The following is an 11,865-nucleotide window of genomic DNA, read 5'->3' on the forward strand; positions in this document are numbered from 1 at the left end:
AGCATACCACGAAAGTAGAAGCCAATTTGCCATCAGATTCCTGCCTTACAGACTCCGTCATATCATCGCACTTTTGCCAAAATAAATAAATCGTCGCACTAAGTAAAGAGGGTCACACATGAAAGTGTTCTGAAGAGATATAGAGAAGTAAATCACGATGTTTCGATTGCATATCCCGCAGACATGTCAAAGGCGTAAGAAATGCAACAGATAGTATCAATCCTGCCAGTATTGTACAGTCTAACATATCTGGCCAAAACATCATACAATTTTACGTGCTTTCATCAATACAAACATGATCGACAACATACTTTTTATTTAATTTTGCTAACAATTATCAAGCAAATTTAGTTGAATCATCTTCAATCCCTCCTTTTGGTAATGTACATAGCATTTACAGGCGACACACTACACTAACGATCAACGGTTCTGAAGAAACAAACTAGAAGCTTGGTCTGCGCAAAGGAGACAGGAAAAAACACCTCTGCTACTCATCACTTCACTGACATTTTGGTGATTACCGTGTCATCCGGTTCCAGTGTAGGATGACCATCGTGCAATGGCGTGTGGCAGTTCTGATGTATACAATGGCGTGTGGCAGTTCTGATGTATACGGGCAGTAAGAGTTTAAGAAGACACATCATCATGTTGAGAGAGGAACTCTATTATGCAAGGGTACACTTCATGGACAGCCTACACGATAGCACAGAGTAATGTAAGAATCAAAGACTGAACTGGGTCTCTTAAATACGCACATATGCACACATACCTTCCGCCCTCCAACCAGGTCATAATGTGCATAGTGAGGGCCTTCAGGTTTGCCAAAAACCTTATAAGTGACCAGATGCTGAGGAATTACTTTCACCGTTTCTGCAAATACAATGAAAGGTCAACTGTTAAAAGTAGATTTCCAACGAAATTCAGAAGCAACTCATAATCAAACAATGACAGTGTTATGGACATTAGGTCAAGGCCCAATGGCACCGCACTAAGCTAGGATTCGTCCCCAGGAATTACTGTTCACCTGATAAGTATCAGGTGAACAGTACATTGACCAACCATTTGAGGAGACAAGTATAGCAGGTTAAATAGTTAATAAAGGATATCTTTTTGGCAAGGCAAGTGCTGGGTGAATAGGAAGATAAGGATACTGTTCGTTAAGTTAGGATTGTATTCTTAGATACCAAGTTAAGACTCTTCCCTACAAGGGGGCACAACCCCATATGGATGATCTCTCCTCATCCCCAGCCCCATGGCTGGCCAACCCTCTCTCCTGGAGCAGTACCCCACCTTGTCACATTCATCTGTCTTAGGAGTTAGGACCGGTGCCTATCTTAAGCACGTGACAGATAGTCTACGTATAGTGTAAGACCACCACCCACTTGCGCAAGGTGCTACATTCTGAACACACCGTGGAACCTTGGTGACCCTAGGCTCCTGGCTTGTGAGCTTAATCCCAGTCCCAGCCCAAAAATTTGTCACTGGTCCTAATACGTTAAGTACTAGGTGACAAATGAGCTCTCATTGCAAAACAATACGTTAAAATGGAACTTCTTGCCATACCGTAAACAGCTTCTGGGGGGCAAATGAGATCCTCGTCTCCAGCAAGGGCAAGCACCGGAACTTTGATTTTCCCCAAATGCTCTTTGAAGAAAAAAGTACCAGCCCTGTTTCGCAGCCCACCGTCACGGAATGAGGTCGCCAACTGTAATAACACCTTTGCTGGTACTGTGCCTGAATATTACATCAATTGTCACAAGAAATGTGAGAGCTTTTGTAGTAAAACTAACTATACAAAGATGAATTATCATGGTCAATTTTGCTGTGGTGTTTGGTAAAATTCGCTTAAAGTCTGCAGCTGCCCTATTATCTTCTTTAAAAGATGATTATAACAGTCAAACTTGACAAGTTTAGTGCACAACATATGGGTAGCATCTAATGCCTTGAATCCATCACCTTGCACTAAGATGAAACTGTTAAGGAGATAACAACCTCACCAAATGCAGGTAATACAAGATAACAACTACACTCATGTGTGTAAACTATGCAACTTCTTGTGTTATCCAGGCCATATCATACGTTCATACTATACTTGTACGTATGGCAAGTTGGCGGCTTCCATAGAGAAGACAAATATAGGCCTCGACTTACAGAAGTTATTCAAGATGAGCTTTGAAAGCAGTTCAGGATCCATCATATCCTTGGCTGAAATTTGAGAGCGCAGCAGTGACAATATGTATGGTGCACGAGATGATATAGGATAAGTGGTTGATAGTAATGTTCCTAGTGGGACAGCAGGAACACGCAACATCTCAGCTGGATCTGCCTAATAAGAACAATGAAGATTAGGTTCCTGTCCATGTATTGAATATGTCAACCTGCTTGATGGTCAACTTACAAGAGGCACAAATAACTTGAGTGAGGAGTTGGATGTTGTGTAGTCAACTGATGAGGCCAGAGTAACAATCGCTGCCAGCTCTGGATCAGCCCCTTCGAATCCTTGTGAAGCAAAGAAAAAAAAAAGGAGAGATGGTACTTAGTGCCATGTATTGGTAATAAAATCTGATCTTCCGATACAAAAGCAAGCTTAGAAGAACAAAAAATTAAGACCATAGTAGTAAAAATCACAAGGGCATCTGTAATGGAAGAACATATAATAAAATATTCTATGTAAAACTCGTAAATCAGCTGGTAGGAAATAATGTAAATGTACTGGAAGTGTGTCCTGAAATGGAGAAGAAACTAAAACAAATAACTGGCTGCAACAAACTTAATTTTATATGGCGAAGTTATACCTCTTTAATTTTAAACGAAGGCAATATTATCATTGAATATGAACAGGAATTTATCACAAAATAAAAAGGAAGAAAAGAAAGCCTATATTCCCACGTAAGAGCGCCTATAATGGTATAACCCTAACACTGGTAGTGTGCCAATTACTAGCCTCATCCCTAATGTTGCACAGTTGGAAGTTGCTCAAGTTTTGGACAATCCTGAAACCGTTCTCTTCCCAAATCTACCATGAGACAAGCAAGAGTGCAAAACCAGGGTTGCTGGTACTACTGATCGCCAGCCATCATCCATGGACCCACCATCCAGCTAAACACTGGTAGTGTGCCAATTAGGGTGCGTTTGGTTCCTTGGCAAAAATTGTTTTTGCCTTGCTAGGCTAGGCTTGCCGTTTGGTAGCGCAAAAATATCCTAGCTTTTGGGGGCAGCTAGCCCCGCTCGGCCAGAAAATCCTCGCTCCGCGGGGAGAGCCGATTCGGCTCGCCCTCGACGGCAAAGCTGGAACGCGCGAAAAATTCTAGGCGGAACTCTCCGGATGGATAAGTCCGTCTGCAACAAATCCCTAAATCTACGTTCTCCACTCCGACCTCCTCCTCCACTTTCCCCTCCGGTTTTTCCTCATCCCAACAAAATCCTCCGAAGCTGCAGAGATAAATCGAGCGAGTTGGCCCAAGTTGCCCTCCACGATTAGCTGAAGGCGCATCAGATTTGACAGGGAAAGCTTACATCCGCCTTGCTCAAGTCTGCGTCCGCCCCCATCCGCCTTGCTCAGCTCTGTGTCCGCCTCATCTCTTGATTTCTCCTATGTATGCGTGTGCACTTTTCTTGGCAATAGATCAGATGGTTCAGGAATTGATTGGTACTAGAAGCAACAAATCGTAAATACTATCTTTCTATACTCCCCGTCATCTTATCCAAGGCTGGATTCTTGTTGGGTGACCTGGCTTTGGGATTAGATTGGTACGGCTAAGGTGATAGCAAACTGTAGTATAATGCCACTGTGGCGTTGGGGTTGGGAAGGATAATGTTGTTGGCAGGCACCCAGCTCTTGATTTTTATTCCAAACCAGACTCCAATTGAGTAGCTTATAGGAGTGCATGACAGGAATTGATTTTACTGGAACATGTATGATGCATCTCCATCTGAATCCTTAATTTGGTCTGTACTGAATATGCATACAGAGCTATCTACTTAGCAGGCATCTGAACTGATTCACTAGTTCTGCATATGTATTTTCTAAAAGAACAGAGCTTCCTCTGTTTTTTGTCTTGTGCCTGCATCTTATTTTGATTTATATCAACAAAGGTTTGTCTACAGTAGTCCTAGACTGTGTATATACTAACGACACCGTGTTGTGTGGGTTATTAATATTCGATCTTCTTTGATTTATTTGTAGATGGACGACAGTGCGCAAATTAACAGAAAAATTGCGTTCTTCAGTTCTTTTGTAGTGGCATATTGTTCATTGATCATATATCTAAGCAACACTAGTCACCCTACAAGATACTCATTATTAGAGAGAAATAAAGAAAGAATGGCATATCTACGAAAACTGTATTGCGGTGAGGAGAAACACTGCATTGGCGAATTGCGCATGGGAAAATCAGTGTTCTTCAAACTGTGTGATAAATTACGGAGTATGGGTCCACTTAAAGATACATGGCATTGTACTGTAGAGGAGCAAGTTGCCATGTTCCTCACTACAGTAGGGCATCATAAGAAAAATATCGACATTAGTTTCCATTTCACAAGGTCAGGTGAGACAGTGAGTCATTACTTCAACAGAGTTTTATTTGCAATTGGGAAACTTGGACCAGAAATGCTTAGGCATCAAACACTTGATACACCATCAAAGATTGAAGGCAACCCACGATTTGATCCGTATTTTAAGGTATAGTATAGTGTCCATCTAGTTACCCATAAATTTTAAAATAATTTCATAGTGCAGTAGGTGTATTACTAATTAGTTGTTACTTGGATGTTTAGGACTGTATTGGTGCTATTGATGGTACACATGTTCCATGTAACGTTCCATCTCGGTTAGTCGACAGATTTCGTGGCAGGAAACCATCCCCTACCCAAAATGTTCTTGCGGCGGTCGACTTTGATTTGTTATTCACTTATGTTTGTGCGGGCTGGGAGGGTTCGGCCCACGATTCAACTGTTTTACGACATTCTCTTGAGCATCCAAATGGCCATAAGAGTCCCTGAAGGTAGGCCCCTGCATTTGTTACATATGAACATAGAACATATAGAGTGAATGAGTGATTAATTGTTGATAATGTCACGTTAGGTAAATACTATCTTGCGGATGCGGGTTATGCAGCTAGGAGAGGATTCCTACCACCGTTCCGTCAAACTCGATATCATTTGCGTGAATGGAGGGGTAATAATAGACCCCGCACCCAGAATGAGCTATTCAACTTAAGGCACTCATCCCTTCATACTACTGTTGAAAGGGCCTTTGGAACATTAAAGAACCGTTTCAAAGTTCTGACAACTAGGCCTTATTATCCCTTTCCTTCACAAGTACGAGTCGTCATAGCATGTTGTATCCTTCACAACTGGATATTACTAAATGGGGGTCCTGATGAACTAGTCTACAGTGAGCAGAACTGGTTTGAGCAATATCCAAGATCAGCTGGCCATGTCCAACGGGATTTACGTGAGGAACAAAGGGAGGTGCTTAGAGATAGGGATACCATGGCAGCCAATATGTGGAGAAATAGGCATAATGTTAGACGTGGTTGATTTTTTTTCAAGCTTTCTGTATGAGTTTGTTGATTCTAAGTTGTATTACCACTTACAAGAACAACTTGTGTGTTTTCTTTTCTTCAACTTGTAACTATGATTTATTTCCCTTGGTACGAGTGACAATGCGATATGCATCTCAGAGGTGTTATTCTGTCTTTGAATTATAAAATTTAATTGATGCCACAGGGATATGGCAGGTAACAACGTGGTGTGGCAGCCCCAAGTTGTAGATGAAATGCTACGTTACTACAAAGAGAAGATTCAGTCTGAGGGAAAACAATTTGTCTTCAAAGAGACACATCATGAGGAGTGTGCAAAACAAATCAATGCAAAGTTTACCACCGCCTTCACACAAAGGCAAGTTTATCACAAGTTCCATAAGCTGAAAGGTCAGTGGAAGATCATACTAGAGGCGAAGAACTTAAGCGGTGCCAATTTTGATGATGTCAACAAGATAATATTATATGATGAGACTGAAGTTGTTCGGATGAAGAACATGAGCACTACTTCTAAATTTTGTCAAACTATATTTCCATCTTGTATTATGTTTTGTCTTTTATAACTAACATTTTCATGCTTCCTTCTCTCTTCCAGAACAAAGACAAAAGGGCAAAATATATCAATGTGCCTATTGCCAGCTTTGATGAGATGGAGTTCATATTTCAGGATAAGCATGCTACCGGGGAGTTCACGGTCCTTCAAACACCCTATGACCGTGTTCATGCTCGTGACAAGGATTTTATTGGTGACACCGAGAAGAGTGCGATTGATATTGAGATTGATCCTGCAACACAATATGATTCAGATTGTCTTCCTGACGACACCAATAATGAAAGCTCATCTTCGAAGCGTCCTAGAGGTGGCAAACGCGATAAAGGTAAGAGGGTGAAGTGTGAGGAGAGTGTAGTTCAAGACATGACGCGGTCTCTGCGTGATATGTCGGATACTATGCGTTTCACACACGTGACCAACCCGAATGAGAATTTATTCAAAATAATTGATGACATGGAAGAATACCCTCTCTTCGTCCGACTTGCACTACAGACATCTTTGGCCACCAATGAACAAGTGGCGTCCATGTTGAAAGGGAGGCCGATGACTGCTATTCAAGAGTTTGTGCGGCGCTGGGTCGGTGATAACTTTCCTGAACACGTTCATGTTGCTCCTGACGTGTGATTCATTTTGCTGTAAATTTTAGTATTTTTTTGTATGTCTTCCAGCGTCATCTCCTAAGGAAATAATGTCCATGCCTCATGCTTGCATGTAATGATGTCATTCAGTTTTTCATTCCTGGAAAATAAGCTTGTTACCCAGATTTTTTTTATCAGTCAGTGTGTTTGCAAAGTGTGTTAAATTTATAATCATAAAGTTGCGTTAAATTTTTGCATGACTATTTAGAACTTGATCTGCCTGTAGTCATTTCTCTGTTTCACTGATTTTTTTTCAACGATATTGTATTGTTGATGCATTTGTTATAAGCTAGATGTATTTAGATACTGTGAAGATGAGCTACTTTGCCCGCAGCACAACCAAACGACTAGCTGCTGGCCCTTGCTAGCAACGGCATTGAACCAAACGTGCAGCTAAGGCAAAGGTAACCCATCCGAGCTAAGCTAGCTAGGCTAGCTCAGCTATGGGCAAGCTGGGCAATACAACCAAACGCACCCTTACTAGCCTCATCCCTAATGTTGCACAGTTGGAAGTTGCTCAAGTTTTGGACAATCCTGAAACCGTTCTCTTTCCAAATCTACCATGAGACAAGCAAGAGTGCAAAACCAGGGTTGCTGGTACTACTGATCGCCAGCCATCATCCATGGACCCACCATCCCGCTAACCATAAGGAGGCTTTTACCCAGCAGGCCAGCACGGATGGCGGTTTAGTCTATGGCTACCTTCTTTTTGTGTATGTCGCTTTCATTTGAGACTATGCTTGTTGCCTGTAAGGGATGTGCGCATCTCGTTATGTAGAGGCCAGGAGTGAATTCACACAGCTGTATCACCTTGATGAGGCCGTCTATAAAAATCCCTTTATCGAAAAATCTTTCCAACCTTGACAAGATTTGACCAATGTCTGGATGATGGCAGTCCATTCAATTTTACCAAATATCCAGCAAGCTCTATTTAAAGGAAGCGCTAGCAGGAATAAGCCACCAAGGACTAGATAAAGCAGACACGACAGGTTGCCGTGATTTCTTAATACTATAGTGGAGTGTGTTCATGACTTAGAACTTTGCCTTTGCTTTAATACGCAATGGCCAAAAGCTATGGTGCAAGGGACAGTTCCTGAGAGGCTTCCAGACCCCCATATCAAACAAACAAACAAATAAAATTCAAAGGCATCCATGGATGCTTGTGCAAATAATTACAGTTAAAAATGAAAGTGTAATATTGGTGTGTTATACTTCAGCTATCCTAGCCTCACTACTAGTTGAAGATGTGAAATATTCAATTTGCTAAAACGAAAAAAGTTGTTTGCCCTGCTCTAAGAAAGATTAAAAGAAAACCCAAAAAGGCACAGGTTAATGAAACATACCACACTTCGAAACCATTGCATACAACAAGATTCCTCCCATAGAATGACCAATAGCAAGCAATTTTCCATCCTTGGGTACACTCTGCTGTTTTATATAATCTATCTGCACAAACAAAAAATCACCATACTTCTTACTAAGCAGTTCAAGGTACCTTCAATTAATCTCTCGACAGTAAAGAGTATGTCTACAAACCGCTGCAGGTACATCCTCCTCCAGGTAATGGTCAAAGTCCCAATCATAACTAATAATCAGCTCCAACTGCTTCTGGAGATCTTCTATGGTTGCAGAGAGGCGTTCTTGCCAGCCAAATAACCGAGGGGAAACATTTTGTTGACCTTCCCCAAGAATCTTCACAAGGCGCTGACTTAATTGGCTAATTTGATCATATATTGCTGATGTCTGTGGCAATTCCATCAACCCTAGAAATTTATCTGCAACCTCCTCAAGACTACTAGTTAATGAGGCATCAGGGACAAGTTCTGTCACTCGATCAAAAAAACTGTCAGTGATGTTTCTCAGTTGGCTATCTCTTACATAGCCTGAAAATGTTACACTCAATTGTGCCAAAGCATTTGCTAACTTTGTCACCAGTTGTGGTTCTTCTGATGTGTTTGTTTCTAGCACATTCGTGTCTGTTAGTACTGGAACTTCAGAACTTTGAGGTTCATTAGTTGACATATCCTTGGCAGGAGGAACAACATTTACTTTCTGTGTCAAAATTTTATCCACACCTGAATTAGAGGACATGTCAGACTTGGTGCTAGCTGCAGCTAATTCTGATCCACGTGTGCTGAGGCCTGCACCACGCAACTCAACAATCCATGTATCAAACCCTTGCATAGACATATGACGGGCAAAGGAAGCCTGTCATCATTTCATTTGTATCAATGGAAGTCCAGGGTAAAGGGGAAGCCATAAAAGAAATGCCTACAAACATGGCAACAATAACAAGGAAGACAGTAGATGTATAACTGTTTCTTTCTTGAGTGTAACATATATTAAATATAATACAAAAAAGACAGGTAATTATGGACCAACCATAAAATTCAGAGGCAGGAAATGTTTTTGAAATAGTTTGAGTCCTGTGATACAAGCACACCAGCAATTACACCTTTCATTTGACTCTTGAAGAGTGCACAAGCATAGTCTTAACTGCAATCTTCATAAGTTCTACAGATTCCCCTTCGTAAATCGTGTACAATAAGCCAACAACTTAGGCAAACATTCCTACAACAGTTACTGGAAAACTGAAGATACGGCTTTTGTTTTCCGTTAAATATGTGTTGTTTCCATATTTGTGCAAGAAAAGGTACTTCATTGCCGTCTAGCTGCATCCCAGTTATGCAAGTAAACCCCAATTGCGGCTCTAATAAATTTCATATTAGCAACATATGAATTCATAACTATCCGCAGTATAATTAAACACTATGTTTTGTTCACAATAAATTTCATAACAACTACTCCCCTGTCCCAAAATGTAAAGACCATTTTTGACACTATGATAGTTATACTATATTTTGGGATGGAGGGAGTACATGTAAGCGTTTTCAAATTTTGGTACTTCTAGGTCTGCTGATTGCTATATCCCTGGAGGTGTGCTAGGATGCATTTTACTGCAATTGCAATTAGCCAATTACAGTAAAACAATAAAGATGCCAATAAATATAATACAAACTTCTCTTGAAGAGTGGATTTCGTGTTTGTTTGTTCATAACACTCGGTTTACTCCATGATATGCTTATTGAACTTTCCTTTCTAAATTTTTGCTTATCTTATTTCCATACTTCTGTCGCCCCATCCGCGTATGGGTGGAGAACCCGTCGCTGTCTCTGCTGTGATACCGGAGGCTCTAGGGAAGTCGGAGGAGAGAGCACTCATCTCGGGGTGGGCTTACTACAATTAATTTCATTGTATTTACATTACAGAATACATCAAAATTAAAACTGAATTAAACTACAGGATAAACAGAGTAAAATGAACTAAAGGTCCACAAAAAATGGACGGAACCTCGTCAGAGGGCCGGGAGCTCCCGCAATTTCATTAAGAATAGAGTTGATCCACTTAATGAGGGAAACCGGATCCGAAAATCATACAACACTCGGTTTAAATAAGGAAACCCGAGTGAAAACCAAAAACAAACACAAAAGACACAAAAGAAACTAGAGCTTGAGGATGGGGGTTTAGATGGACAGGTCGAATCCTCATGATACGTGAGTCCAAGCTAAAAGATGGCTACCAGTTTGCATTTGCAACATCATTATACAAGCAATTTTACAAAGATTAATCGAACATCATATGGGTTTCTTCACAAAAAAAAAACAGAATGTACTGTTTGCAGCGAGATTTATCGATAGCAGTAGCGTAGTTATGGATCAACTCACCCCAGGGGACAGGTCGAATCCCACCGCATTGGTGGCCACTCCGGAGAGCAGCATCAGTGGGTGGTTCCTCTTGGGCGCCTGCACGAACCAAGCGAGCACGAGATCAGCAACCAAACGAAGGCAAGCGTAACAAAGCCGCGACCACCGCCTAGCCGCATGCAGGATCAAGCACACACCTCAGGCGGCGGGCGGTACCTCCAAAGCGCGAGCCGCCACTCGGTGCCTGGCACGGGCGCGTAGTGCAGCTCGTCCGCCGTGCAGATCGCGGGCTTCGCCCCCTCCTCGCAGTCGCACGCCGCGGCCGCGGAGGCGAGGACACGCGAGGTGGAGGGCGAGGGCGAGGAGGGGGGCGGCGGCGGAGGTTCCGAGGCGCTGTGGGAGGCGAAGGCGCGGAGCCGCAGCGGCTGGGGAGGAGCGCACGGGGAGGCGCGCACGATGGGGAAGGAGGAGAGGTGAGCGACGGCGGCGCCGGCGAGGAGGGCCCGGAGGCTGGCGCCGTGGAGGAGCGGCATGGCGTTGGGCGGTCGGAGTGCTCGCTTTGTTTCTGGCGTCTTCTCCTTGCTTCTCTCCGTCTCCGATTTGGTTTTTACCACCCGGTCCGACACCGACCGACCGATTTGGTTTTTACCACCCGGTCGGGCAGCGGTGGTTCCATGTTGCGCCGGTAAATCCCCGCGGCCACGTTGGGTTTGACACGGTGGGTGGTCTTGCCGCTAGGGCCGAGAACGGACGGAACTGAACACTTATCAGTTGTCACATTTGTTTCTCAGTGTGTTTTGGCAGAAGCGAAAATGAACACTAAAATGACCGGAAGCGAAAATGAACACACAAAAACATGAACGGTCAGCTTGTTTGAACTGGAGTACTGGACAGTAAAGTTGTGATGCACAAATTAATTGACACGATAAATATGCATAACTTGCAGACCAATTCAAAACTACTGATGGTGTTTCAGATTAGGGGTCACTCACTAGTAACCATGTCGTCTTACGGCCACGTGGGCCGGGCCGAGGACCCCATCTACATGGTATCCACTTGGGTCGGGTGCGAGCTCGCCCAAATCTGCACCCGTCCCAATAATTTTTGCCCAAACCCGTACCCGCACCCCGGGTTTCATATTGTTCCCATACCTGTACCTGGCCGGGTGCGGGCAATACCGCGGGTGAAAATACCTATCTCGGCCACCTTTCATTTCATATTTTGGCATGCATTATTTCGGCATTTCAGTGTGTAAAACACAACATTTCAGCATTTCAGTATATAAACATAACATTCCAGGATGTGTTTGTCCACTGGAGCTCGAGGCATGGCGGAAGGAGGTGCTCTGGCAGCTTGGCGGTGCTCGCGTGGAGGAGATGGGATGGAGGACAGGCAATGGAGGGAGGGGATGGCTTGGTCTGTTGGTC

At 43.1% G+C, this 11,865-nt stretch overlaps 1 protein-coding gene across 3 annotated transcripts; it reads right to left on the reverse strand.

Annotated features, from left to right (window-relative positions):
- Nucleotides 1-296: 296 nt before the first annotated feature.
- On the reverse strand, nt 297-11,049 carry LOC123078923 (uncharacterized). 3 transcript variants are annotated; one of them, XM_044501575.1, is made up of 10 exons: nt 10,636-11,049; nt 10,460-10,537; nt 8,810-8,942; nt 8,271-8,509; nt 8,078-8,180; nt 2,399-2,499; nt 2,152-2,326; nt 1,564-1,734; nt 770-870; nt 297-693 (listed from the first exon to the last, which is right to left on the reverse strand). In XM_044501575.1, the coding sequence occupies exons 1-10, from the start codon at nt 10,969-10,971 to the stop codon at nt 628-630; spliced, it is 1,503 nt and encodes a 500-aa protein (XP_044357510.1). In that variant the 5' UTR covers nt 10,972-11,049; the 3' UTR covers nt 297-627. The 3 variants fall into 3 exon arrangements, with proteins under 3 accessions (XP_044357510.1, XP_044357509.1, XP_044357511.1); XM_044501574.1 differs by having other exon boundaries at nt 8,271-8,942; nt 10,636-11,047; XM_044501576.1 differs by having other exon boundaries at nt 8,271-8,942; nt 10,655-10,930.
- Nucleotides 11,050-11,865: the final 816 nt, after the last annotated feature.

This window comes from Triticum aestivum, chromosome 3D, assembly GCF_018294505.1.
Source record: "Triticum aestivum cultivar Chinese Spring chromosome 3D, IWGSC CS RefSeq v2.1, whole genome shotgun sequence".
NCBI lineage: Eukaryota > Viridiplantae > Streptophyta > Magnoliopsida > Poales > Poaceae > Triticum > Triticum aestivum.

Coding starts and splice junctions, on each gene's coding strand:
- LOC123078923 (XM_044501574.1), bottom strand. CDS start 10,971: ATGCCGCTCCTCCACGGCGCCAGCCTCCGGGCCCTCCTCGCCGGCGCC. Junction 8,943..10,459: donor GATTCGACCTGTCCCCTGGG/GTGAGTTGATCC, acceptor AAATGATGACAG/GCTTCCTTTGCCCGTCATAT. Junction 1,735..2,151: donor GCTCATCTTGAATAACTTCT/GTAAGTCGAGGC, acceptor TGTAATATTCAG/GCACAGTACCAGCAAAGGTG.